The sequence below is a fragment of the Equus caballus genome, chromosome 6, assembly GCF_041296265.1.
Source record: "Equus caballus isolate H_3958 breed thoroughbred chromosome 6, TB-T2T, whole genome shotgun sequence".
Classification (NCBI taxonomy): domain Eukaryota; kingdom Metazoa; phylum Chordata; class Mammalia; order Perissodactyla; family Equidae; genus Equus; species Equus caballus.
In genome coordinates this window covers 5,466,729-5,494,442 of record NC_091689.1, presented here as the reverse complement: position 1 = coordinate 5,494,442, position 27,714 = coordinate 5,466,729, and the positions used below count along the sequence as shown (strand labels likewise).

The 27,714-nt window shown below is 43.0% G+C and overlaps 1 protein-coding gene across 1 annotated transcript; it reads right to left on the bottom strand.

Moving 5' to 3' along the window:
* Window positions 1-490: 490 nt before the first annotated feature.
* On the bottom strand, window positions 491-27,618 carry ATIC (5-aminoimidazole-4-carboxamide ribonucleotide formyltransferase/IMP cyclohydrolase). The gene is made up of 16 exons (XM_023642279.2): window positions 27,456-27,618; window positions 27,098-27,224; window positions 24,034-24,110; window positions 23,195-23,261; window positions 19,159-19,247; window positions 18,724-18,875; window positions 18,294-18,450; window positions 14,397-14,522; window positions 13,472-13,579; window positions 12,543-12,628; window positions 11,376-11,465; window positions 8,514-8,642; window positions 4,232-4,324; window positions 2,626-2,808; window positions 1,130-1,285; window positions 491-720 (listed from the first exon to the last, which is right to left on the bottom strand). Exons 1-16 carry the CDS (start codon window positions 27,472-27,474, stop codon window positions 601-603), a joined length of 1,779 nt encoding a protein of 592 aa, XP_023498047.1. The 5' UTR covers window positions 27,475-27,618; the 3' UTR covers window positions 491-600.
* Window positions 27,619-27,714: the final 96 nt, after the last annotated feature.

The following is a 27,714-nucleotide window of genomic DNA, read 5'->3' as shown; positions in this document are numbered from 1 at the left end:
TGTGGGCCCCAAACACAGGTTACATGTTTAATGCAGCTCCAAGAGGATATCAAGGGCTTGCTGAAATTACGGGAAACAGTTCACTTAACGCACAAGGCCAAGTACATACTGGCATTATCCCTCTACGAGGTCAAGAGAAGACTTATTAATCCCCTTGAAAGCTCTAGTTCACAGGAAACACTCTGCTGTTTGTTTAGAAGGTGGACAAACAAGCTTTTTAGAACTGTGATGAAAAGAAACTCCCCAGGAGCAGAATCCCCTGTGAGGAAACCCGTGGGCTTTAGGATGCTCGAGTCTTCCACTGGGGCGCTGCCCGTCTCTCTGGCTCACCGCCGATTTTCACAGGTTCACATGGGGACTGCTGTGGGAGGAGCTGAGCTCCAGGAGGGAGCGGTGCCCCGCAGGTCTCAGCACAAATGCTGTGTGCAACGTCTGTCACCTCAAGAGCCCACGCCCTTAAGACACTAAATACAAAACCAAACACTGTGGATCCAGGATTCTTAACATTTAATGTTTTATTCTTTTTAAAGGCATTTTCAGAATTTCACACATGATTTTTCACCTCCACATAAGCAAGCCATAAAGCAACATGTGACGAGATCAGTGATGGAAGAGCCGAAGATTTGTATGAGCGAGGATTATTCCCAGCTCGTCGCAAGCCTCGATCACAACTTTGTCGGCGGCAGACCCAGAAGGAGCAGCAATGTACGCCACACCACTCTGAGGGGAGAGCAGATAAGGACTTCAAAACACAATTTTATGTTAAAACACGAAATTCAAAACCCCCTCTAAAAAGCATAAGCTAACAATGATTCACACTGATTCACTCAAATATTGACTTCCAAAATACGATTTTATGTTAACACGTGAAATTCAAAATCCCTCTCTAAAAAGCATAAGCTAACAATGATTCACACTGATTCACTCAGTCAAAAAGACAAAATAACAGGATTTGGGTCATCTATACATCAAATGGAAAAGTCAAAATAATTCCCTAAATATTACGGACATATCACACCGCCATAGCTTGGATTATAACTCACAGAACCTAAAAATCAGAAGCAGGATTTCTGAAGTAGTTTCTGCATCATGACCAATTCTACGCACCTGCACACCAATTCGCACTTACCCTTTTAGCTCGGTCTACGTTATCCCGGAAAGGAAAGAAGGCATCGGAGCTGACAGAAACTCCACTAAGTTGGTCAACCCATTCCTTCTTCTCTGCCTCGGTTAACAATTCAGGGACTTCCTCAAACAGTGCCTTCCACTTTGCCAAATCTTCATCCTGAGTCACGGGGAGAGGGGAGAGGAAGGTTTCTGCCACCATCTTGCCTGATGGAATCAGAATGCCGGAAAGCACTGGGCACTTTTCCTAGAATCTCTTAATTATGAATAAGGACTCTTATTTATATTCAATCTCATATATAGAATCTCTTTTTTGATGCTTTTAACATTAATGAAGAAAAATGAGTCTAAGTGCAGCAAATAAAGACTTATCATTTACTTTCTAAATAAGCTTATTTCAAACGTATTTTGTTTTTAATCTCTGCCTAAGTTAAATCTACTACTTTATTTCCCTCTATTACAGCAAGCAACAAAACAGACGATGGACATTCTAGAACTGTGTTTATACAATTAGCCTCAAGCATACAGTCAAGTCTCACAGACAAATCAAAATATGATTCATAACCATATTTCAAGAAGGTGCTTCCATTTTGGGTGATTTTTGGGCTTAAACAACATGCTTTTATTCTTGTTTACACATAAACCCTTCCAGGACAATTAGCAGGGTTTTGCTGGATAATATCAAACAGAAAATAGAAGATTAAAGTAAAAATGCAAAGCTGTTTCGAGGACTTCACCGTGACAAGGCACAGTCTGCAGCCTCCCTTTCAACACTTCCTACGTCACGGATCCCCGTCTCTGAACGGATAACTCAGTGTGGCCGACTCGCCCCTTCAAAAAGGCCCCGACATTCTGATTACTGGGCCTCTCTCGTTTTCCATCTAGTATTTGTTAAGCACTTGCTACGTCCAGAAACTTGGCTAAATTCTATTCTTCTGACAGGCTGCCTGATGCATGTGATTTTAATGCTCCCATACCCCTTCTTCAAAACAGAAGACGTCAAAGAACATGAAATGTAACAAAAATATAGTGAGTTGTTAATGGAGCTTGTAGCAAATGCGAGGGGAGAAGGAAGACACTGGTCACCTGCCATCAGGTGGTTTGTATTTAACGCTGAATACACACCTACAGCAGAGCAAGCACAATGCTCGGCTCTGTCACCGACACCTTGAGACAAGTGAAAAACGGTCCCTGCCATCAAAAGCTTATAATCAACAGGCGAAGTGCAAACATATAAAACTAAACCAACGGTTATAATTTAAAAAGATAGAGAAGAAGGTTTATGGAGACAGAAAGGGATGAAGAACCATGAAGGAAATTAAACGAGACAGAAGACAACAGGGAATTGGTAAGAAGTTTAGACTAGCAATTTTAGACAATATAGAATTTCAAAAAAAAAAAAATACCTTTTTCTCTCTGTAGTGACCAAGGTGAAGTGTGTTACACGGAAAAGGGTGAATGCATTAATACCCTCCAGCCAGACCCAGCGAGAGGCCTTACCTCACCAATGGTTCCAGTAACATACTGATCGATGGCATTGGAGATTTCTGCTCTCTTCACTCCAGCTTTAAACTTCATCGAAAGCACCCGGGGATGGTGTCTGAGCCACCAAGAGTTTGCCTTGTCCCCTGCGAGGCGTGTGCAGTGTATCCGAGACTGCTGTCCTGCTCCAATGCCAATAACCTGAGGAACATGGACGTTAAAATGAACACCTCTTCCAGAAACACGTTGTTCTCAAAGGATCTTCTGCACATATTCCCCAAAATCTACCTATTAATTTTGTGCAAGAAAATATCGGCCAAAATAAGAGAAATGTAAATAATTCTTAAGTCATTAAGAGGTGAAGGTAGGAGGTTTATGACTACTATTTATACGTTTTACCTCTTAAGTGACCTCTGAAGTATGATTATTAATGTTCTGGAAGTTTCTAGAACTCCTGGATATCAGCAGTGAAGTGTGATCTTACTGGAACTTAATCAGACCCTGAGCCCAAGAAGACCAGTAGCCACAGTCTCCAAGGTCTCTGTCATTAGAGACTAGCAATCTTTTAACAGTTGGTGATCACTACAATTCGGAATTTGAAAGGGTCTTCCAGGTCACGTGTTAATTAATATCTACTCACCTCTCCCACTTTTGGGCCAAATATCTTAACAAATGTGGAGAGAAGAGCTCAAGACACTGTGGGAAGAAAGGGCTCCCAGTGCTGCTGAAGCGACGGCAAAACCAGGTTCATCCCAGTGTCAGGAGAAGCCTGAGTGAGGAGCTCGCTCAGTCCTGCATTCTATGGCTTGTGCACCAGGAAAGAAGTTCAACATCAGACAGTACAAACTGTTCAATATTGGGGCCGGCCTGGTGGCCTAGTGGTTAAGTGTGCATGCTCTGCTTTGGTGGCCCGGAGTTTGCAGGTTTGGATCCTGGGTGTAGACCTACACAAAGCTCATCAAGCCATGCTTTGGGAGCATCCCACATATAAAAAAAATAGAGGAAGACTGGCAACAAACGTTAGCTTGGGGCCAATCTTCCTCACACACCAAAAAAAAAAAAAAGTTCACTATCTTGATTGCAGTAGTGGTCACACAACTATATGATTTGTGAAGACTGGTCAAACTCTACACTTAAAAAAGGATGAATTTTACTGTATATAACTATGCCTCAGTAAACCTGACTTTAAAAGATCACCCTAACTCCTAGTCTACGGATCCTTGGTAAAATAACCTAAGAAACAGATGCGAAAATACCATCTACGATCTGCAAAAATAGGGGCTGGTGGATGGCACTGGCATTCTCTCCTCCCTCTCCACTGGAAATGCTCCCGACAGTGGGGAGGGGAGGAACACACCAGTTTGTAGCAGTTGTCAGTCTCACTAATCCAGAATGTGCAACTCCTTCTGAGCAAGAAGCAAGGACTGACTGTGACACTTAGTTGCAAAGACACCTCATAATCAGGAGCTTTACCATCCGCCGAGCGACTGAGCAAACACTGACAAACCCAGGGGAGCAAAGTTTGGCAAATTTTCCATTTCAGCTGGTGTGGGACCTGAGGCAGCTGGATTTTTGAACACCATTGGTAAAACAGCTGCCCGTCAGGGGAGTGGCAGCTTGTTACCTGCCCGTTCTTGGCGTAGCACACGGAGTTAGACTGGGCATACTTGACTGCGATGGTGGCTACGACGAGGTCTCTGAGCGCAGACTCCGGCAACTGCAAACACACAGCACGGTAAATCACGTCAGGCTTCTTAAACTTCCTTCAACTTCAAGTATCTTACACGTCACTTATTGTAACAGACTTATAATGCAGTTCTCTCACCCAAATGACAGTGAAATTAACCGTTTATGCCAAGGACTATCATGTTTTACTGAAAAGATCAACATTTAACATATTGGTTGTGAAACTCAGCACAACGCCTAATGTGTCATCGACTCAAACTGATGATGCCCTTTTGCAGCAACTTTGGCTTAGGCCTGTTCACAAATCACACAAGATAGGAAATACCATATCCACTCCAAAACTGACAAATAATATTTTCTCTACCACAGTACCAACAAATATCTGGAGGCGTGATGACATTTATGTTGAGAAAAAACACAGAATAATTTTCACAGACATTGCAAACAACTGTGATGCCCACACACAGGCCAGCCTGTTGAGGGAAAATCAAATTAGAATCATTTTCTGCTTTGTCTAGAATATTCTAAGTAGAAACTATTCAAAAACGCATTGTGAACTATCAGTCTAAATAGAATAAAACAACAAATATTATAGCCCAAAATATCACCATCTTTAACGTAAAGAGAAAATACAAATGACAAAGAAGGACAATGACCTATGTTGGTGTGCTACATGGACCAAGGGTATAAGCGGCAGCTAAGTGATAAATGAGCTAACAACTGATAAATCAGACTTCATCAAAATTAAAACTTCTGCTCTGCAAAAAAGCCGGTATTAAGAGGATAAAAAGCTACAGACTGGGAGAAAATATTTGCAAACAACATATCCAGCAAACAACTAGCACCTAAAATATATAAAGACCTCTCAAAATTCCGTAACAAAAAAAATCTAATAAGCAAATGGGCAAAAGACATGAAAAAGTATTTCACCCAAAAAGGATACACAGAGGGCAAAAAGCTCACAAAAAATGCCTATCATTAGCCATAGCAAATGCAAATTAAAATCATGAGACACTGCCACACACCCATCTTAAAAAATATAAGTGACACCACTGAAAGCTGGTGGGGATGCAGAGAAGCTGGACCACTCAAACAGCGCTGGTGTAAAATGTAAAATGGCACAGCATCTCTGGAAAATAGTCGGCAGTTTCTCAAATAACTAAACAGACAGCTATGATACCATGCAGCACCCAGCAATGACACACCCGGGCATTTACAGCAGAGCAATAAAAACTTACATTCACATAAAACCTGTTCATGAACGCACAATCAGTGCAAATTCCAGAAAGGGGAAGAGATTAGCGGCTGCCCCAGGTTAAGCAGGGGGTGGGGGCGGGAGGGATGTGAGTGTGATTGTCAAAGGGCGACATGAGGGCGCCTGTGGTGATGGAAAAGTTGTCTCGACTGTATTAATGTCAATGTCACAGTTGTGATGTGGTAATACAGCTTTGCAAGACGTTACCATTAGGGGAAAGGGGTAAAGGTACATGGGAACTCTCAATACTGCACGTGAATCTACAATTACTTTCATCTCAAAATTAAAAGCTTAATTAAAAAAATAGTGTTAGAATCTCTTCAGAATTTACTATTCTGGTGCTATTGACGTAATATATTCTTTCTTGACTCTATCTGTGTTTGAGTCATCAACTATACATTTTATTCCTTTGGTTCTAAGATTAACAACGAAAGCCAGCTTTCCCAGAGCTCTACCTTTAAATATAACCCTGGAATTCTGCGTCAGGATCAAGGAATATGAGACACGGCAACAGGGGTGGGGTGGGCTGGGAGTGAGGGAATCCAGTCTTACAAACACGGAATAAAAAATTAAAATAAATTAAAGCATTATTCAAAAAAAGGGAGAAGAGCAAAAAATTCAAACATGTTTAGTAACGCTTAACTCTCACTTCTGCTTTCTCAAGACTGAAACCGTTCAGACCTAATAGTTAAATGTGATGATTATGAGGCTGGAATGTTAACAAAAATCTGCTTTAAAAGAAGGGAGGGGAATACAGAGAATAAAACCATCATTCTCATCCTTAAGTTTCCAAATTTCTATTAAAAATACATATGAGGGGCTGGCCCCGTGGCCGAGTGGTTAAGTTTGCGCACTCCGCTGCAGGCGGCCCAGTGTTTCGTTGGTTCGAATCCTGGGCGCGGACATGACACTGCTCATCAAACCACGCTGAGGTGGCGTCCCACATACCACAACTAGAAGGACCCACAACGAAGAATATACAACTATGTACTGGGGGGCTTTGGGGAGAAAAAGGAAAAAAATAAAATCTTAAAAAAAAAAAATACATATGAAACAAGGAGAGAAGAATTTAGAGAAAAGACTAAGATCATACCTTCGATCCTTGTGAAAAACATCCAAGCTAGCAGAGCCAGAGGCACAAAACCTGTCAGATATCACTGAGTTATTCAGCAGTCCGACAGCCACGACGTAACAAGGACAACTCACAGAGGGAAGAGTCTCGGTGGCTCGGCACAGCTGTCAACCTGGGACCACGGAGTCTGGGCCAGCACGCTTTCAGCGTTGTTAACAATACATTAAGCAACCAGGCTAACAAAAGCAAAAAAAGGCCTTCTTCTACTGTGAGATGCTTAAAGTAACGCTGCTGCAAACACTGTTTCCACGCAGAATTCTCTGCACCTCACGGCCTTGACCGCAGGAGCGGCTTCCACAGAGCCGGAAGACACTGTACATCTAACACCTACGTGGTCCTTTCCTTCAGGACACCACGAACCTTCACAGACAAAAGTGGAGGAACATCCACTAAATCAAAGATCACGTCTTCGTCACGTCATGCTTATTAACAGAACCATCCAGATAAAGCTTTTAAAGCTTATTTTCAGCAAGTCCGCCTAAAGCCTCAGGAGTGGACCGGGGAAGAACAGCTCCTCTCTTCACTTCTGCTAAATGAACGACTTGCTAAGAGACTAATCCTCTTCTAGGAACAGACAGAAAAGCTGAACACAGAGCCAATAAAAGAGCAAGTACTGAGAGGCAAAGATCCCAGAGATAAAGGGAGCAGGAAGAAATGAGTGAGACCATCTACGCTTTCCCCCAGGGCATCTTCCAACTTGCAAGGCCAATAAACGAAGAGGTAAGGGAGCCGAGCACAGCTTTTGGAGGTCTCACAGGACTCAGGGGCCAAAAGGGAGCTGGAGCGCACCAGGGACGAGTGGAACCAGGGGACACTTGGTGCCTCCAGCAGGACAGGGTGAACCACAAACAGACTGGTGCTCACAAAGACCGAGGCCCCGACTCCAATCAGCTCAATTCCTGCCAGGATGGAGAGGACCCGCCTCTGCCTGATTTGCCAGCCATAAGTGCAGGTCAACTCTCTGCAGGGAAGACACACCATCCAGACCTCAGAACACCTCCACAGTTTCTACATATCCAGTGCCCAGCATTCAATCAAGAAGAGCAGGCATGCCAGCAGACAAAACCGGAAAAGAACGGAGTTCCACATCTGAAGTACTGGAAAAGTACAGCCAACGTTAGATCCCTGCAAAAACATCCTTCAAAACCGAAGGCCCAATTGAGGATTTCAGAAAACAAATACCAGCCCATCCATTTCCTTGTCATGTAACCTTGGGCAAACTTCTTATCTGTCCCCTATGTCACAATTTTGTGATCTTCACAATAGAAATGATAGTAGTCACCCCCTCATATAGAGTGCTGTGCATATTAAATGATACAACACATGTAAATATAAAAAAAAAAATCACCATTATTATACTAGGAATTTGTCCGTCCTGAAAGATGACAACCAGCCTAAGAGCAGATACTTGACTACAGAAAAAAAAGATCACATCACTGAAAATGGGAGCCACCTGGACACCCACCATGCACATCCACACATCAAGTACCACATGGCCTTTCAGATGAACACGTGGATCTATATTTATTGACAGAGAAACACACTTGGAGCATAGTACATGGAAAAAAGGCAAGTTACAGAATCATAAAAGATATGATCTCATTTATGTATAATTGAAGATAAATATCTCTATTACGTACATATGCACAGGAGCTTCTAATATGGTCTTTTATCCATTTTTTAAGCTCTGAAACTTACTTGACAATCAAAGATAGAGCTAGCAATTTGCACATCAGCCAGTTTTAAATAGAGGTCTTAAATACATAAGCTTATAAATATTGAAAACACACCTACTGAATTACTAGCATTCAGTTCAGATATTTTCCAACTTACATCTTTATTCTTGGTAACAACATTGCTAAATAACGACTTGTCGATGACACTATTATTTCTCTGCTGGCTTAAACGAAGACCAAAGAGGGTTCGAACTTCATTTTCATCTGGATTGTAAGACTGGTCCATCTAAAACACAAATTCAAAGAGTTAAAAGCAATGCATCGACATCCCTCAAAAAGTCTCATTTATTTTATGTACAAAACGCCTTTTTCCTAATTTGAGCCCATGAGAGATCATGCCAATATGGGCAGAAGAGAAGGGCAAGGCACCAACGTTTTGCCCCCCAAAATTTTACAGGTTTTACAACCCTGTAGGGTTTTACAATTTATACCAAACATAATAAAACCAATGATTCCAGCAACAGCATTTCTGCTTAGGCTAACTGGGGGGCACTGTCTGTGTAGCCCTTTTGAAAGACCAGCAGACAAAACAGATTTGCTACAAGAACAGGCAGGGGCACAAAAGTTAAATGTAAATTTTCCTTTCTTCCTAAAAATCTATTACAAAATACCTAGCTAACACTTGAATTAGAAAGTTAAAGGGAAGGAAATAGCATTTGCAGTATGAGTCTTTGTTACTTGAAAAGGAAGATTTGTCATTTATTGCTACCTTCCTCTCCTCCAAAATTTTGAAGTGAAAAGATATTAAGACCTGGGAATAATCTGCCTAGAATCACTCTCTCCCTAGGTATTTTTCTAAACTTGGAAGTATTTCTTTATTTATCCTTTGTCTGTTTTTTTTGAGGAAGATTAGCCCTGAGCTAACATCTGCTGGCAATCCTCCTCTTTTTGCTGAGGAAGACTGGCCCTGAGCTAACATCCATGCCCACCTTCCTCTACTTTATATGTGGGACGCCTACCACAGCATGGCTTGCAAGTGGTACCACATCTACACCTGGGATCCGAACCAGCAAACCCTGGGCCGCTGAAGCAGAAGGTGCGCACTTAACCGCTGCACCACCGGGCTGGCCCTTCATTTGTCCCTAGGATGATCTTTGACCTAGAAAGCACTCATATCTACAACTTATAAGCAAGCCCTCATATAAATTCTGCTAACTCGCATTTTCTTGAATTCTAAAATGCTCCTTTTTCCTTTGCATTATAAAATTTCTAAAATTGGAACATGCCCTCCTATTAACTATGTCACAAGACACTTCTCCTCGGCCAGGCAGAGGAACAGCTGTTTCGTGGATGTAATTATGTGTCCACGTACAAACTTAGCCAAACTCTCAAAAAAATAAAAGATCGAGGAAGCCCAATATTCTTTTTACACCCTCAAATATGATGCTGTCAGGTGCTCAAGAGGTCATGATGATGGGCTCAGGGCTGGGAAAACATTCTCCATGATGCTACGTGTAACTGCTAATAAGCTGTAAGTACTTAACACTTTTAACAATAAGAACAAAAAAACACTTAAGAAATTCAAGAATATAGTTTGAGCTCACTGAATGGTTAACCTTGCTATCAAGCGGCCTAAAAAGAAAAAGAACTATGTGTATTTAATGTGTTATTTTTCCTTCTTTGGAAATCTGATATGAAATCTACGGTGAACCATGCAATTACTGGTCTCTTACAAGAAAGGAGATGTACTCACTAACTTCCATCATATAGAGTTGGGATTCCAAAGATTTTCTGACATCAACACCTTCTGAAAAATGGCATTATGAATTTTTACTTTCAGTTCAAATAACTCTTTGCTTTATCCATGTATAATCTGAGACTACGGACTTGTTTCTCTAACACATAAGAGCTTCTAAAAATCAGTAAGGAAAAATCTCAACCATCAATTAGAAAAACAGGCAAAGAAGTTGGGCAGACAGTTCATAAAAGGAAACAGCCTTAGATATGAAAAGATGTTCACTTCACACAATGAAAAATCAAAACCACAATGACACGTCATTTTCATCTATTTTATTACCAAGATGAAAAGTTGAAGAACACGATGTGGGCCAAGGTGTTGGGAAGCAGGCCCCCTGACCATGGCCATCGAGACACAGAACGCGCTGTACGACCTCCAAGAGGAGCGGCACTATCGCAACCACCGGCACCAGGGCCTGCGCCCAGTCCTGACCCCCTCCAGGACTGCGGCCTGGCTAGACAAGACACACACACACGGGACACATTTGCAAGATGGTGAAGCAGTGTGCCTTTCTGGCGGTGGGGGAAAAAAGATGAAGAAATGCAAATACCAACAGTGGCTAAATATGTATAGGCTCAGGAAAGACAAGCAAGAAATTTAAACTACCAGTTACTTTTCAAAAAGGTAACGGGGGGGCTTTGGGGAGAAAAAGGACAAAAATAAAATCTTAAAAAAGGTAACAGAGTGGCAGAGGGGAAGGATGGGGAGACTTTGCATCAAATAACATTTAAGACCTTTTGAATAGCAAAGCAGGTAAATATATTATTTTTAAAAATTTAGGGGCTGGCCTGGTGGCACAGTGGTTAAGTGCGCACGTTCGGCTTTGGCAGCCTGGCATTCGCCGGTTCGGGTCCCGGGTGGAGACATGGCACCGCTTGGCAAGCCATGCTGTGGTAGGCGTCCCACACATAAAGTAGAGAAAGATGGGCACGATGTCAGCTCAGGGCCAGTCTTCTTCAGCAAAAAGAGGAGGATTGGCAGCAGTTAGCTCAGGGCTAATCTTCCTCAACGAACAAAAATTTTAAAAAGTTAAAATTAAGGGTAAGGATGCTATCCTCATACTAAATCCACAAATTAATAGTAAGGAAAATCGCAAAATTAAGGATAAAGAAACCGCAGGATAAATTAGAAGGCTGTCAGCACAAAGGGAAAATTAAATATGGAGAAAAAGAAACACAAAATAAGAGAGCAAATCGTGTTTCAAACACAAATTGCACCCACCTGAAGAACACAGTAGTTCCCATTTTTCTTTTTGGAAAGTATTTTCAAAGCTTCGTCTTCATATCCTGGGGCAACAATACCATCAGACACCTGTAAACATATTAAGTATTAATTTCTATTTAAAAAAAGCAGACAGAGCCTCAAATAATCTCAGACGATCATCTGTCTTTAAATAAAGCAGCAGCGCGTTCTGCGTTCCGCCTCCAACAGACGACACTAACACTACTTGGAAAAGACGAGCCCATGTGAGGACACAGCTTTCCACAGCTGACCTCATCTCATGTGCTGTCCTTTCCAAGTTTCCGGTTGGTTGTTTCAGTTTTAACTAAGACTATGTGAACGATTCACTCTAATACACGTACTTTAGAAAGAAAACAGATTTCATGCTGCTCTGTTCACGGGTGGTATTTTGCACTAGAAAGAGCCTGTTCCAGCCGACTCTGCGAGGGCCTGGCTCAGTGGCCTTAGGCAAGGCAAAGCCCTCACAGCAAGACAGGGCATCAGACTGAATCAGAGCTCTAACGATACAGGAGCCCCAGCTCACAGCCAAAGCCGGTGTCCTAACCCACAGGCAGCACGTCAGCGGCACCGCGGTTGGGAACGGCAGCGAACGGGCAGAACGGCTGAGAAACCAAACACTGTCAAGCCCTTCAGCCCTCATTTCTACGTGTTTCCCCTCCAAGTAATCTGAGCTACCTTCTCTTTCCTTTCTGTCTGTCTCCCCATCCCAAAGCCACCCCCACCTTTCTGGAATGCTTGTTTGGTATTCAACTGATGGGGGTTTTTCAGACTAGTTGACAATTTCTCCCATTATACAGATCTACGAAAGTTTACAGGAAGGTTCATTATCACGCCAGCCAAGATGGCATCCTCTGCTCTTCAGATACAACAACTTTGCCATTAAGATATTTAAAAGAACTAAATATATAAATTAAAACTTTTTCATGATAGTCAAATACTCATGTGAAAAATTAATTCACTAAATTTCAAAATTACAATTCAAAGATTCATGTTCTACATAAAATATGAACGTTCTGAATGATAAACTTGACCCATTTACAGATGGCACACATATAAACATGACAGATTCTGGTTTCATCGAGCCCTCTGTGCAAACAGCGCCATCCTCAGGCACGCGTGCATCAAGGCACACGGATGTCCACTGACCTCTCTGGAGATGATTTTGGCAGTAGGAACATCACAAACATCAGATAACGCCACAAAGTCACCAAATGAAGACATCCTATCCGCCCCTGGAAATAAAAATTAAAGTGAGGCATTTATCACAAAATATCCTGGCACAGAAAAAGATAATGTTTTAAAAACCCCAAGGTGATCATATAAAATCCACTTCTCTAAACCTAACTTTGTTTACATTAGATTTAAATAACAGACTAGTACGTCATCTAACTGAACAAATAGTGAGAAAGCATTCTTTCATTTTATCTTCTAGACTAGCACTTGGCAAACATTCTGCGAAGGGCCTGATAGCAAATATTTTTTAAGCTTTGCGGCCACACGGTCTCTCTTTCAACAACTCAAGTCGGCGGCTGTAGTTTGAAACCAGCCAGTGATAACACAACCAGCGAGAGGCCCTCTTCCAACCAGACTGCATTTACAGGAACAGGTGGCAGGCTGCCTTAGTCCATGAGCCACAGTCTGCTGATCCCTGATGTAGAAGAAAAAGTGTATCAAGTTTCTCAGCAGCCTTCCACAAGCATTTCAGTAACATTCACAGGTTATTAAACCCATGAATTACATATTTCTGAAATATACCAAATAGAACTCTAACCAAATTCCGTGTAGTTAAAAGAACCATACAATTTTACTCATATGTTAAGCAATACAAATGCATTCAACAGCCTAAATCTGAAGTCACATGCACTGACTCCTAGTGGCGCCTCCATTTATTACATTAAAACACTAACACATTTCTATAAACAAATGTATTCCAAGGTCCACAGTCATTCTGAAATATTAATAAAAAACAATTTGAAATCCTCTAATAAAACAAAGGCTATTACTATTTTATCCTATTTAGGATAAAACATTGCTTTTCCTCTCAAAGAAAACAAAACCCCTCCTGCTCTTCTGACCTCTGGCTCTCGCATACGCGGTGGCCACGGGCGTGAGGGTTTCATACAGATCGTAGACCATGCAGACTTTGGCCTCATCTTCACTAAGCGGGATTCCAACAGCAGCGCCTGGTATAGAAAACCATAAAACACACCAAAAATTGCAAGTTGCTTCTTGTCAACTTCTAAATCAAGAGGACATTTCTCTTAACATCTAGTCTATGCAGCATAATTTCTAGTGTCTGCGCCAAATTAAACAAAACTCTGTTTGACCAGATAATTAAACACCAAAACTCCAGCTGCAGGAGAGGGTGGGAGTGAAGCCTCTCTCTGGCCTCTGGGCCAGCCAGCACCAGGCAGGCGCGTGAAGCCACTTCCTTACCCACTCTCTCTCCATCCTGTCTGATACCTCGCACCATTTATTTCTTCCCTGCTCGAATGGCTTTAATATCGAATAAATGTCAGAGAATTAACCATGTGCTGGATGGTCAGCAGATGTGGTGACATAAGTAAGTTGTGGGTTGGCTTCAACACAGAAGCAAAAAGCTTCTCTCATAATCGCTACAAAAAAGTTACAAAGTATCATAAGAACAACTTCTTTATTGTTTTCTCATTTCCATTTTCAACCACGTGGAAAAACATTTAGTCATATTGCATGAAGCCATTTCACTTTTTTATTTTCTACATGTTTCCACTACAACAAAATCTATCTCCTGATCTTCCTATCTCATAATAATGTTCCACGATTATACATATGCAAATAATGTTTTATTTTATTTTCAGATTTTATGTTACTATATTGATACTGTTCACAGATTTGCCAAAAGCGTTTCAGAAATATTCAAAGAATGTCTATCTTCACATTAGAACAAGCCAATTCTTCTTAAAATTAAAAAGAAGTAGGTTTCAAAATGGTTCCAGAGAGTTCCAGAGTGCAGCGCATTACCTGCAGGGCTGACGTGTTTGAAGGAGGCAGCAGCTGGGATGCCTAAAGCTCCTCTGAGTTCCTTCACCAGCTGCCAGGCGTTCAGAGCATCACACAAGTTTATAAATCCCGGGGCTCCATTGAGAACTACACATAAAAATATACACACACCGCCAAGCAGGGCAGTAACGTCAGATACACATACATTTCCGAAAAAATAAAACCATATATCAAGATGGCAAAAATATGTTTAAGTGAAGTCTAATTCAGAGGCAAACATATACACAAACATATATGAACTGGATGAGAAAAGTGAACAGATGCACTAGACTCTGAGCCCGTTTCACAAAACACCATACGAACATGCACGCACGCACGTGCATGCGCGCACGCGCACACATGCGCGCTACTGGAGGACCAAACCCAGCCCATCTAGAAATAAAACAGCAGAGGATTCAGGAATGGGAGAAAGAATGACAAGGTGAGTCATCACCAGGGATCCACTTCCATCCAGAAGCAAGAGTAAACAATTATGCTAATTACAGAGACAGTATAAAATTTAAGTTATAAATCTTGTCATTTTAAGAAATAATATTACAAACTAAAGCAAGAGCTGTGGGGGGGAGGAAAGAAGGGACAAAACGTGTTGGAGTTTTCCTCTTTTACACCAGACTCGGTAGGCCCTGCCTAGAGTTGAAACGCAATCGAAAAGAAGGCTACAACTTCAGAGGTTTTCACTGCCTATTTTCTTCCCAATGGCAGGAGTTTTTAGGAGTTAATCTCTCTCGAGATTAAACATTTATAAGAAGTTTACACATATAAAAAAAATAGTGGGCCATTAATTAAAAACAAATTTATACTGCATTTCCCTTGTGTTATGTTGGATAGTAGACACTTTTAAAAGTAGAACTGGGCCAAACACTCACTGAGCGCCTATGCTACACCGTTAGGGCCTGTTCAGGCACTCGGGATTGGGGAGTAAAAAGTCCCTCCCACCCACCCCCAAAACATCCCTGGCCTCACAGGGCTTAGGCGAAAGGCAGAGAAACAAAACAGGCAATACATAGCAAAAAAGAGAAAATATCAGGTATTTCTACACATGGCTGAAACCATGTCCACACAAAAACTTGTACTTGAATGTTTTTTAGCAGTTTTATTCATAACTGACAAAAGCTGTCCCTCCATTTTTGATGTCCGTCAACAGGCGAGTAGAGAAACCAACCATGGGACACCCACGCACAACAGAACCTGATTCAGCAGAGAGAAGTGAGCTCTGAAGCCAGGCCTGGAGGACCGTAAATGCAACCCGCTAAGGGAGAGAAGCCTGTGTGAAAGGGCACATGCGTCCCACTCCAACGTAAGGACGTTCTGGAAACAGCAAAGCTAGGGAGCCGGGAACCAGAGCAGTGGGTGCAGGGCTTAGGGGTGGGGTGGAGGGCATGTGGTGGTGAAACTACTCTGCGGGACGCCGTCAGGGTGGATACACGACATCACGCCCGTGTCAAGACCTGTAGAATACACAACACAGAGTGAACCCTGATGTAAACTATGGGCCCTGGTTGCTAACAATGACTCCATGTTGGTTCATCACCTGCATTAACGCACCATACTAATGCAAGGGGTTAACAGGGGAACCTGGGGGGTAGGGGTGGAGGGAGGGAATGTCTGAGAACTCTATTGAGAAATTTTTCTGTAAATCTAAAATTGCTCTAAAAAAATAATCTATTAAAAAAAGGTACTTTAAAAAAATAGTTCCTGGGGCTGGTCCCGTCACCTAGTGGTTAAGTTTGGCATGCTCCACTTCAGTGGCCCGGGTTCAGTTCCTGGACACGGACCTACACCACTCTGTGGCAGCCATGCTGTGACAGCAACCCACATACAAAATAGAGGAAGACTGACACAGATGTTAGCTGAAGGTGAATCTTCCTTAGGAAAAAAAAAGTTCCTTACACGAAATATGAATGAAAAAGCTTTGGAAAATGAAGAGAATGGGCACTTTCGGGGGCTATCCTGGTGGCATAGTGGTTAAGTTCACATGCTGCACTTTGGTGGCTCAGGTTCACAGGTTCGGATCCCAGGTGCAGACATAAGCAGCACTCATTAAGCCATGCTGTGGCAGCGTCCCACATACAAAAGAGAGGAAGATTGGCACAGACGTCACCTAAGTGACAATCTTCCTCAGGGGGGGAAAAAAAAGAATGGGCACTGAAAGTACATGGCAGTACTTTTTGCCTCAGAATCTAAATGGGGAACATTAACCATAAAGAGGAAATATCTGAGATAAAACGCAGATAAATCTGATTTAACAAAGTCTAAAAGTAAAAATTTGTGCAAAATTCTAATTATTCATTCAATAAAAATTTAGGGAACATTCCAGGCCATATTCTAAGCACTGGGGGTACAGCAAGGAACAAAGACTGAAGATGATTAAAATGCAAACTGTTGCAGTGAAACAGAGTTGGGTGACAAAGTGTGAAGGGCAGCTACTCTGGTCCGGGTGGCCTGGGAAGGCTTCTCCGAGAAGGTGACATTTAAGGTGAGATCTGAATGACAAGAAACCAGAGGGAAGATTCAGGGTGAAAGGAAGAAGGGGTGCCAAGGTGCCAGAGAGAAGCAGCTCAGCCTGTTGTGTGAACAGGAGGATGGCACCGGGGAGGAGCAGGCGAGGGGAGGCTGTCCAGAGCCAGACAGCAGGGTCTGCCAGGCAGCGCACGGTGTCCAGGCAGGCAGGCAGGCCGGCAGGCCAACGAATGGTTCTAAGTAGGTGTAACATCACATGCTTTCTACATCTAAAAGTTGACTCTGCTGCGAAGGACAGCAAGGACAGAGAGAGCAGAGAGATCCTGAGGTCACAGCAGGCCGGGAGACGGCGGGGCGGTGTCAGGAGAGACGCAAGACATGTTTGAGGGAGAGGAGTAACAGAACTTGATCCCTGGATGTGAAGGCTCAGGAAGAGAATATTTCAACATCTCCTCCAACCTGCCACATACTGCCGGCTCCTCCTCTCCCCCTGCTGGTGACAGGAGAAGAGGCAGGCAGATGGGAAGGAGCGCCCCCTGCTGGTGATGCAAAAAGAGGCAGGCAGACGGGAAGGAACGCTCCTTGCTGGTGACGGGAGAAGAGGCAGGCAGGCAGACCGGAAGAAGCACCCGCACGCTCCCTCCATCAAATGAACAGGCCTGTGTGCCCTGTGCCTGCCATTTCAGTACATGCAGGAAGTGCCCTTGCCTCACCCAACACCAGCCCTCCTTCCAATGCTCAGGCCTTCACGCCCTCCAGACCCACAACTCTCTCTCTGCCCCGTGCATCAAGTGTGAGGAGCAGCAGCTGCTCTACCAGCCCACCTTAAGAACAAAGCAGAACCAAAAATTCAAAAACCCTCTTGTTACTCTACAAACCCAGGGAAGTCCTGATTTCTCTGTTCAAAGATCTTTATCATTGTCATCTTCCTATGTCGGCCCACTTCAACTGGGCTTCCAGATTCCTAATTCCCAGGAAACTGCTTCTGGTCACATTCCCAGATCATACAGTCACTTCTCCATTCTCAGCAGCATTTGACCCGGTTGAAGCTCAAGTTTCCAAACCTGGTTTTCCTCCCCTGGTTCCTCCACTGCTACCCCAAGGCTTGGTCTTGCCCTTCTATGAAATCCAGGCCATCCCATCCCATCCTACATCTTCAAAATCATCTACGTGACAAAGACATTCCAGTCTGTATCCCCAACTTGACCTCTCCCCAGGACCCCAGCTGTCTCAATATGTTTTGCTCACAAGTCCCCTTGGCATCTCAAACTTCAGGTGGCTATAGAGATATTATATAATTTACTTTATCTCCTAATTGTGAACCTCATCAGATACGATATAAGAAAGACACACACACCGAGACACAGCGACACGTGCCACAGAACACTCGGCCTTTACCTGTGACAGGGAGCTTGGGCTTCAGCGTGTACAGCTGGGCAGGAGTCTGATGAGGGTTCATCCCATACCTCAAGGGCAGCTGAGATATTCCTTTACCATACTGTTTCCGGAAATAATCGGAAATTGCTTCATCATATTGTGCCGTATGAGTGAAAGCCTACAAAAAATAGAAGTTTTGTGACACACCAGCAGCATTTCTCAAAGTAGGGACAAGACAGTTTTAGGTATGACATAGCCAACTACACTCCCTCCCCTGCAGAGGAAAGACACCAAATAATACTAAACAGCACAATGAATGATTCCCTTTCCAATTCTCTTTCAACCTTTTTAACAGAACACCTCTTTAATATTTGGTCTGTTCATTTATAACAAAAGGAAAACAGCGCCAAGCAGAATCTTGGGATCTACTCAGCTAAACATGGGTCCCCACCTTCAAGGCTAACTGGCGTCTAGTCTCCAGGGAGGTGTCTTGACTGTCGGAGGTCTGCATCTCTGCAGACACGGCAGCGTAGTCCCCCGGTTCACACACGACTGTCACTCGGGCGTGGTTCTTGGCTGCTGCTCTCAGTAGGGTGACTCCACCTTCAGGAACAAACGATGACCTGCATTTTCAGATCCGTTTCTCAAATACAGTCACTGTACACATACGTCTACTTTAATTCCCGACTTACAAAATAACTCAAATGAATCTCTACACAAAGAAATAGCTCAGAAAACAAAGACTAATCACTGTCATCCCAGAACACAATCTGGGAACAGTAACTATTTTCTATTCCCTCAACAGTGAATTTCAGAATGAAATCCTATTTAAAATTGGAACAATCCTCTCGTCAGTCAGTGTTCCAAAATGGTCTTTCTGACTTACCAATGTCAATTTGCTCAACAGCCTCTTCAACAGTGACATCTGGAGAACCAACTGTCTTCACAAAGGGGTACAGGTTACAAACGACAACTCTAAAAGAAGAATTTAGCTGTTATTAAAAATTCAACGTACGTGGCTTACAGCTATGTAAGAAAACGTGACCAGAACACCTAAAGATGGAACATGCCAGCTGTCGGCCTGCCACTTTAGAATTGTGAAAAGTCAGGTTGAAGAGTGAGGACCCCGAGTGTCACAGAGCAAAGGTAAACAGAAGGGGCTGGAGTCAGCAGGGCACCCATGACATTAGTTCCTGCTGCAATGCTGCTGCTTGGGTAACCCTAGCTACCCATCATACTATCAAGACATCAAACACCTTTTAAAAACTTTAACAGGGGCTGGCCCTGTGGCCGAGTGGTTAAGTTCGCGCGCTCAGCTGCAGGCGGCCCAGGGTTTCGTTGGTTTGAATCCTGGGCGCGGACATGGCACTGCTCATCAAACCAAGCTGAGGCGGCGTCCCACATGCCACAACTAGAAGGACCCACAACGAAGAATATACAACTATGTACCGGGGAGCTTTGGGGAGAAAAAGGAAAAAATAAAATCTTAAAAAAAAAAAAATTTTAACAGAAATGTAAAATACGAGCCTACAGATAACATCCTCATTTTGGAATGAGAGCCCAATGATCTAGGACATTCGATTTTAGATTCTATTTCCAATGGATTGTGTACAAGGATGAAAAACAATGGATCATTCTAAGGGTGAAAGATTTATTTGTAAGTTCTGTCTTCAGAGAGCTCATATCCAACAACGGTAACAAGAAAGTCAAAAGAACAATGTGAAATTCGGGAATAATCTAAAATTAACCATTAGTTAAATAGAGTTCTACTCCTAGGACCTCAACGTGAGGGGCTCTGCGGGGAGGTTCCCCAGTGAAATAAACAAAACTGGTAAAAAACTAATAAAACAAGAAACACAGAAGAGGGGGGAAACGCTTCCCACCGTCTAGTACCCTGACACCAAAGCCACACAAAATGTCACAGGAAAACCACAGACCAATCTCTTACAAATACTGACACAAAAATCCTCAACAAAATACTAGCAGACTGAATCCAGCAACACATAAAAAGAGGCGCACAGCTGAGCCAAGCATGGTTTACCCCAGGAATATAAGGTGGGTCTAACATCTAAACATCAGTTAATGGAACAGACCACTTAACAAAATGTGGGACAAAGCCCACCTGGTCACTTACATAGAGGCACAAAAGGCATCCGAGAAAACTGCTCACCCTTCCTGATGAACACACTCAGCGAGTTAGGAACAGAAGAATTGCTCAACACAATTTAAGAAAAAGCCACAGCTAGCATCATACTTACAGGTGAGGACCAAAAGCTTTCCCCTAAAACCAGGAACAAGGTTAGGGTGTCCACTGTCCCCCCTTCCATGTGACACTGTACCAGAGGCTCTAGCCAGGTCAATTGGCAAAGAAAATGAGAGAAAAGGCATCAGGGTGGGAAAGGAAGAAGTGAAGCTATCTCTATCAAGAGGTGACATGATTTTGTATGCAGAAAATCCTAAGGAATCCATAAAAACACTATTAGCACTAATAAATGAGTTCAGCAAGGCTGCAGGATATACGATCAACTGAATTAATACACAACAGCCACGAACAACCCGAAAGTGAAATTAAGAAAACAACTCTTACAATAGCATCAAAAACAAAAAATAATTTAAAAATAAATTTAGCAGAAGTACAAGACTTGTAAACCAAGATACAAAATATTGTTGAACAAAATTAAAGAAAATCTAAATAAATGGAAAGACATCCCATGTTTATAGACTGGAAAACTTAATCTTGTCAAGATGGCAATATTCCCAAGTTGACCTACAGATTCAACACAATCCCTGTGAAGATTCCAACTCCCTTTCTTGCAGAAACGAGCAAGCTGATCCTAAAATGCATATGGAAATTCACAGGACTTGGAATACCCAAAGTAATCTTGAAAAAGAAGAATAGAGTTGAAGGACTCATACTTCTCAATTTCAAAATGTACCACAGAGCTACAGTACTGACATAGTGCTGGCATAACAGAAATATAGATCAAGCGTGCCAAGACCAGTTAATGGGGAAAGAACAATCTTTTCAACAAATGATGTAACAACTGGATAGCCACGTACAAGAGAATAAAGTTGGACCCTTGCTTAACACTCATATATAAAAAGTAACTTCAAAGGGGGCCCGGCCCCACGCCACATGGTTAAAATTCTATGCACTCTGCTTTGGCAGCCCAGGTTCACAGGTTTGGATCCTAGGCACGGACTTACTCCACTCACCAGTCATGCTGTGGTGGTCACCCAAAAAATAGAGGAAGACTGGCACAGATGTTAGCTCAGGGCTATTCTTCCTCAGCATAAAAAAAAAAAAAAAAAAAAAAATCAAAGACCTAATTGTAACAGCTAAAACTAAAAAACTCCTAAAAGAAAACATAGGCATAATTCTACATTATCTTGGATTATCAAATGGCTTCTTAGATAACACACCAAAAGCATAAGCAACAAAAGAAAAAATAGATAAAGTGGACATCAAAATTTAAAACTTTTATGATAGTCAAAGGACACCTTGAAGAAAGTGAAAACAATCCACAGAATGGGATAAAAATGACCTCTTACAACTCAGTAACAAAAAGATAAATAACTCGACTAAAAAAGGGACAAAGAATCTGAACACACATTTCTCCAAAGGTATACAAATGGCCAAGCAGCACAAGAAAAGACGCTCAACATCAGAGGAAATGCAAATCATAATCAAAACGAGATACCCCATCACACCCACGAGAATGGCTAGAATCAAAAAAATATTTAACAAATGCTGGGGAGGATGTGGAGAAATTAGGACCCTCCTACACTGCTGCAGAGAATGTAAAATGAGCCACCACTTTGGAAAACAGGGTGGCAGCTCCTGAAAAGGTTAAACAGGGTTACCAGCAGACCCAGGAATTCCACGCCTAGGTGTGCACCCAAGAAGAACGAAAACACACATCCACACAAATACCTGTACATGAATGGTCACAGCTGAATTACTTGTAACATCGAAAAAGTGGAAACAATCCAAATGTCAATTAACTGATGAACTCATAAATAAAATGAGGTATATCCACACAATGGATTATTTTTCAGCAACAAAACAATGAAGAACTGATATATGCCATAACATGGATGACCGTGAACACATGCTCAGAAGCTAGTCGCAGAGGACCACATAATGTAGGATTCCACTGATAGGAAAAGCTCAGTAGAGGTAAATCCAGACACAGAAAATGGACTGGCAGTTGCCCAGGGGTAGAGAGTGTTGGGGGAAATAAAGAACGAATGCTAACGGGTATGAGGTTTTTTTTTTTGAGGAGGTTGATGAATACATCCTCACATTAACTGTGGTGATGGCTGCAGAACCAGTGAATTATAGATTTTAAGTTGGAGAATTGTATGGTACATGAACTACATCTCAATAAAGCTGTTATGTATATTGAGAAGTGACAGTGAATATCTTTATGCAAATATCTAAGTTGCCTGTATGTACTAAAATTTAGACAACTTCCTAAAGAAACAAAGGTTGTTTTTAGTTTAAGTATGCACTGTGGTAATTCAAACCTGGCAAAAGCAAAATGCTTACATGTGTACAATGTCACACAAAAGGTACTCAATAAATGTTTACACAGTCATGCGTTGCTTAATGATAGGGACATGGTCTGAGAAGTGAGTCGTTAGGTGATGTCATCGTGGGACAACCACAGTGCACTTACGCAAACCTAGATGGCAGAGCCTGCCACACATCTAGGCTACATGGTACTCTATGTTATGGGACCACCGCCATGTATTTTGTCCATGGTTGACCAGAACGTCGTGACGCAGCACATGACCGTAATGAGCCATCAGAAAACTAAACCTAATGCTAATGTTAACCTTAAAAAAGAGGCACCAGCTTTGGCGTACTCTTTATCTTTGATCCTTGATGGATTAAAAATTCAACTTCAAATTTTTACCTGATAAGACTGAAATCAAGTCTGGCCATGTCAGCATTATCTTCTGGGATATTACGAGCCAAGATTCCTAATTTAACAAAGTTAAAGTATTAGGTTCAAAAAACAAGTCAGAATAAGGTACTTCTTTCCAAAATGGTCCCACCAATCAAGTTAGAGCCTCCAGCATTACCTAATTAAGAATACCAAACACACAGTTAAAAATTAAGATTAGCGGGTATATTTGAAAATCTTGTGCGTCAGTTCCCGATTCCCCTTTCCTGAACAAGATATAAAAGGACTTTTCACGTCACTGTCGTCCATCTAGTGCTCCCTGTGTTCCCATAGTAAGAGGCTTGTCTGATGGCTCTCAGCCTCATAGCCTTTCATTCTGCCGAAGTTTACTGTAACTGCTAAGTTAGCAACATACCTGTTTCTCACCATTTTTGATATGCTAGTCAGTGTCTCAGAAATGAACAAAAGTAAAGCACTTTGAAAAAGAACTCTCTTCTGAGTCAGTTACATTGTGATGCTTTATTCCAAATTTGAATCATACAAAAGTCTTTACACACATAAAATCGAAATATTTTCATTAACTCCAGCAGGAAACAGCACTCTGAATTCGTTATCGGGTCAGGACTAACAGCCAGCAGAGGAAAACAACCTGAATCTATCACGTAACAAAGCCAACTGGATTTTAAACAGGTTCCAAGGTATTATGAACTGCAGCAGTGAATGTGATAAAAGCAATATAACCTCACAGATAATTCTTTTTGAGCTTATGACCTATCTTTTCCCTCACTTATTCTACAAAGGAATCAACTAAAATATTCCTGAAAACCACTGAAGGTACCAATACTTACCCGCATGGACCGCAGGATGCAAGGTTTTCACACGTCCCCCTAACATTTGGGGAAATCCCGTCAGCTCAGAGACATCTCTGAAAATAGAGAAACAGAACGTTGCTGAACTGTCATTCCACGTTTTACACTATTCCAAAGCATCTTCCAACATCAAGTCTACCGTTCTCATTTTGAGAGACTTTTCACAGCCTGAATTTTCAGAATTCGGAAACTGAATCATGAGCCATACTAATGAAAGAGTATAAAGAAATAAATTCAACTGAGAAGTAATTTGGGAATATATGACAAAAAGTATTAAGAAGAATTTAGCTTTGGGGCCAGCCTGGTGGTGAAGCGGTTAAGGTCACACGTTCCACTTCGGTGGCCCGGGTTTGCCGGTTGGGATCCCAGGTGTGGACATGGCACTGCTTGTCAAGCCATGCTGTGGCAGGCGTCCCACATATAAAGTAGAGGAAGATGGGTATGGATGTTAGCTCAGGGCCAATCTTCCTCAAAAAAAAAAAAAAAATCAAATGAGTGGGAAAATAAAAGATTGTTAGTAAAGTGGTGTTGGTATTGGAATAACTGGTTAACCCCACAAAAATAAATTCAGAATGAATCAAAGGTTTAAGTACCAAAATTAAATATGTGAGGAATTCTTTCGAAGTATTAAACAAAAGATGGATATATCTGATTATGTAAATGTTAAAAACTTTCACATGGAAAAAATAATCGCAAAATATGACAAAGGGTCAAACAAGACACAATAATGAAATACGGCTCCATATCGCCAAACTGCCATGAACCCTCTCTGGCAGAATTTACTAGCAAATTCTAATGGCACGGGAAAAAAGCTCACCATATGTTAAGTGAAAAAAGGCAAGAAGCAAACTGTCTTCCTAGGAGGTATGAAATAAAGTGTGTGCTTATAAAAACAGTGGAGGGCAACACATCAACATATTACACAGAATCGTAAGCCATCTTTACTACTTTTATCAAAGCTTCCCACATTTTTTAAATTCTCTACAATCAATAGATATTGCCTTTATAGTAAAAAATAATATTTTATTATATTTTTTATTATTTTTTGTGTATGTGAGGAAGATTGGTCCTGAGCTAACATCTATTGACAACCTTCTTTTTGCTTGAGGAAGATCGTCCGTAAGCTAATATGTGTACCAGGCTTCCTCTATTTTGTATATGGGACACCACCAAAGCATGGCGTGATGAGCCAGCCGTGTGTAGGTCTACGCCTGGGATGTGAACCCGCAAACCCCAGGCCACTGACGCAGAAGGCCAATAACTTAACCGCTATGCCACCGGGTCAGCCCTTAATACACACTTTAAAGCAGCAAATTCCACTGAAAAGATAGAGAATTCTCTGGGCAGATCCTTGTATTCAGGAGGGCCATGTGCAAATGATTGGTGTCTGACCAAGGACACACATTAATTCCAACATAGATGGACAAACTGGTGACGTGGTTTCCAATTCAAAATTCTCTTTCCTGGAATTCAGGAAACAAAATCCAGATTCTCCAAATGAGGATAATCGCTAAAACAGACAAGGCAGATCCATTCTTAGAATTAACAACCACTTGAGGTAATTAAAAAGCTTGCCACTCCTTTATATTTAAGAATTTGTACCTTAACAGCTGCCATCTTGGGAATAATTCTCACTATGCTCGCTGATTAAAATCTCATCAGTTTTCCTCAGACCTCAAGGTTAATGTCCTGGGATAAAACTGTGTGATTTGGGGCAAGTTACTTAACTTCTTTGTGCCTCAGTTTCCTTATTTATGAAATGGGGATAATATTACCTACACCAAAAAGGTGCTGTAAGGATTACACGAGTGAGTATACATATGAAAACGTGAACAGTCTCACACTCTAATAGGAAAGAAACACATTCACACTCCCAATTTTTAAAAAAGGTATCGCCATAACAGGGGTGAGTGGGGAGGGGTGCAGACCAAAAAAGACGAAGTGCTTGATAAGCATTTAAACTGGGTGATGGATGTGCAACATGACGCTTCATTACACTTTTCTCTCTACTTTGTGTCTGAACTGTTCCCATTAATACAAAGTTTGGTGGGGGAAAAAAGAGGCTACAGAAGAGGACCTTACGTCATCTGAAGGGTCCAAAAGGATCCAACAGGGTCCAATGGAAAGAACACTGTCTAGACTTTGGATGCCCACCCGGCTGGGGTTGAGAAAGAGCCGCCCTGCTCTGCACGATTCTTACAAGGTTCCTACGAAAACCGCCTCAGGGAAAATATCAAGCATTTATTTAATAAATGACCTAAGGCATTCTCGCCATCTGAACTTGTCAAATTTAGGGAAGCCGTGTACTGCCCACCTAAGGCACGATTACAAGAGGACAAAGGTAATAATCCAAATCTACATGGATCTAGAGGGCAGGCAGCGAAATTTTCCACATGACAACAAAAGCAGACAGATCTTTCACTCTTTTTTCTAAAGCATATTTCAGGGGCGGTATGTCCTTTCTCTCCACCCTCACCGCAGCTTATTACAGCTGTCCTAGGCCTGTTTCATTTTCTTGAGGTCAGGAATGGTGGCCTCATTTACCGTTTGCCCATTCCTTGTTCCCATCACTTAGCCAGGTAATGAACAGCTTATGGAAGAGGGGAAGAATGATAGATTTGTGGCTTCATATGGTTACCAGAGATGCTAAGGGAAGGCAGGGAGACCTGAATCTTAACGTCAACAGTTCTACTAAAGAGCCAGTCAAAACAGATCATGGGAATCATAACGTCAGTTTTTCTCGCATAAGTGGCCCGCCTAAATTAATGTGTTATAAGAAGTGGCTAACAAGGGGGGGCTCTGAAACGAGGATGCGGGGTTCCAATCCACGGCTCTCTCTTACTTAACTCTGCAAACCCGAGCAGAGTTGGTCAATCTCTCCGAGCCTCACCCTGCTCTTCTGCACCGTCGGTGACACTGCACCAACCGCACAGCACTGCTGGCAGGAGCGCTCACGTCTGCTCGGCGCCTGGAGTCCATGACGTTCCGGTTAACGTGATCACACGGCGTGGTGATGGGACTTAGAAACCAAGCGGGGCCTTACCTGACCGCCAGACCTGCATCCCTGAGCGCGTTTGCAGTCCCTCCAGAAGCGATCAGGTTCAAACCAACCGCAGACAGGCTTCTGGCAAATTCCACAAGGCCTGTTTTGTCAGAGACGCTAAGTAAAGCTGAAACAGAAGACAATTTCCGTCATCACTGGCAGCACAAGAGATTCTGTCCCCCTGGGCCCTGCGCGCAGGGATCGAGCGGGCCCACCCCCCCCTCCAGGCTGGCCGGGGTCGGGGGTGGCCCTGGCGGGTCGCACGCGCGGGCGGGGCGCCCGCAGGCCCGCAGTGCAGCCAGGCCCGGCCGAGGGTCCCGCCCGCCACCGCCTCGCGGGCCGCGGGCGCGGGGCTCACCGAGCTGGCCGGGCGCCATGCTGCAGGCGGCGGGGTCCGCGGCGCGGGGACCGGGGCGGCGACGCCACGTGCGGGGACAGGCGCTGCGCCGGACGGAAGCGCGCGGCCGGCGGGCTCCGACCTGCCACGTGACCGGCCGCCCCGCCCCGCGCGCTGGAGGCCGCCCCCGAGCCCCGGGCGGAAGGGGCGGCGGGCTCCGGAGGGCCCTCCCCGGCCCGCGGCTCCCAGGGCCGCCGGCTCCATCCCGCGTCCCGGGCCT

Bases quoted from the DNA above. Each gene is read 5' to 3' on its own strand.
- ATIC (XM_023642279.2), bottom strand. The intron at 24,111-27,097 runs GTAAGGCCCCGC...CTCTATTTTCAG, and splicing joins GATGCAGGTCTGGCGGTCAG to AGATGTCTCTGAGCTGACGG. The intron at 19,248-23,194 runs GTAAAAATTTGA...TTCTTCTTTTAG, and splicing joins CTTGATTTCAGTCTTATCAG to AGTTGTCGTTTGTAACCTGT.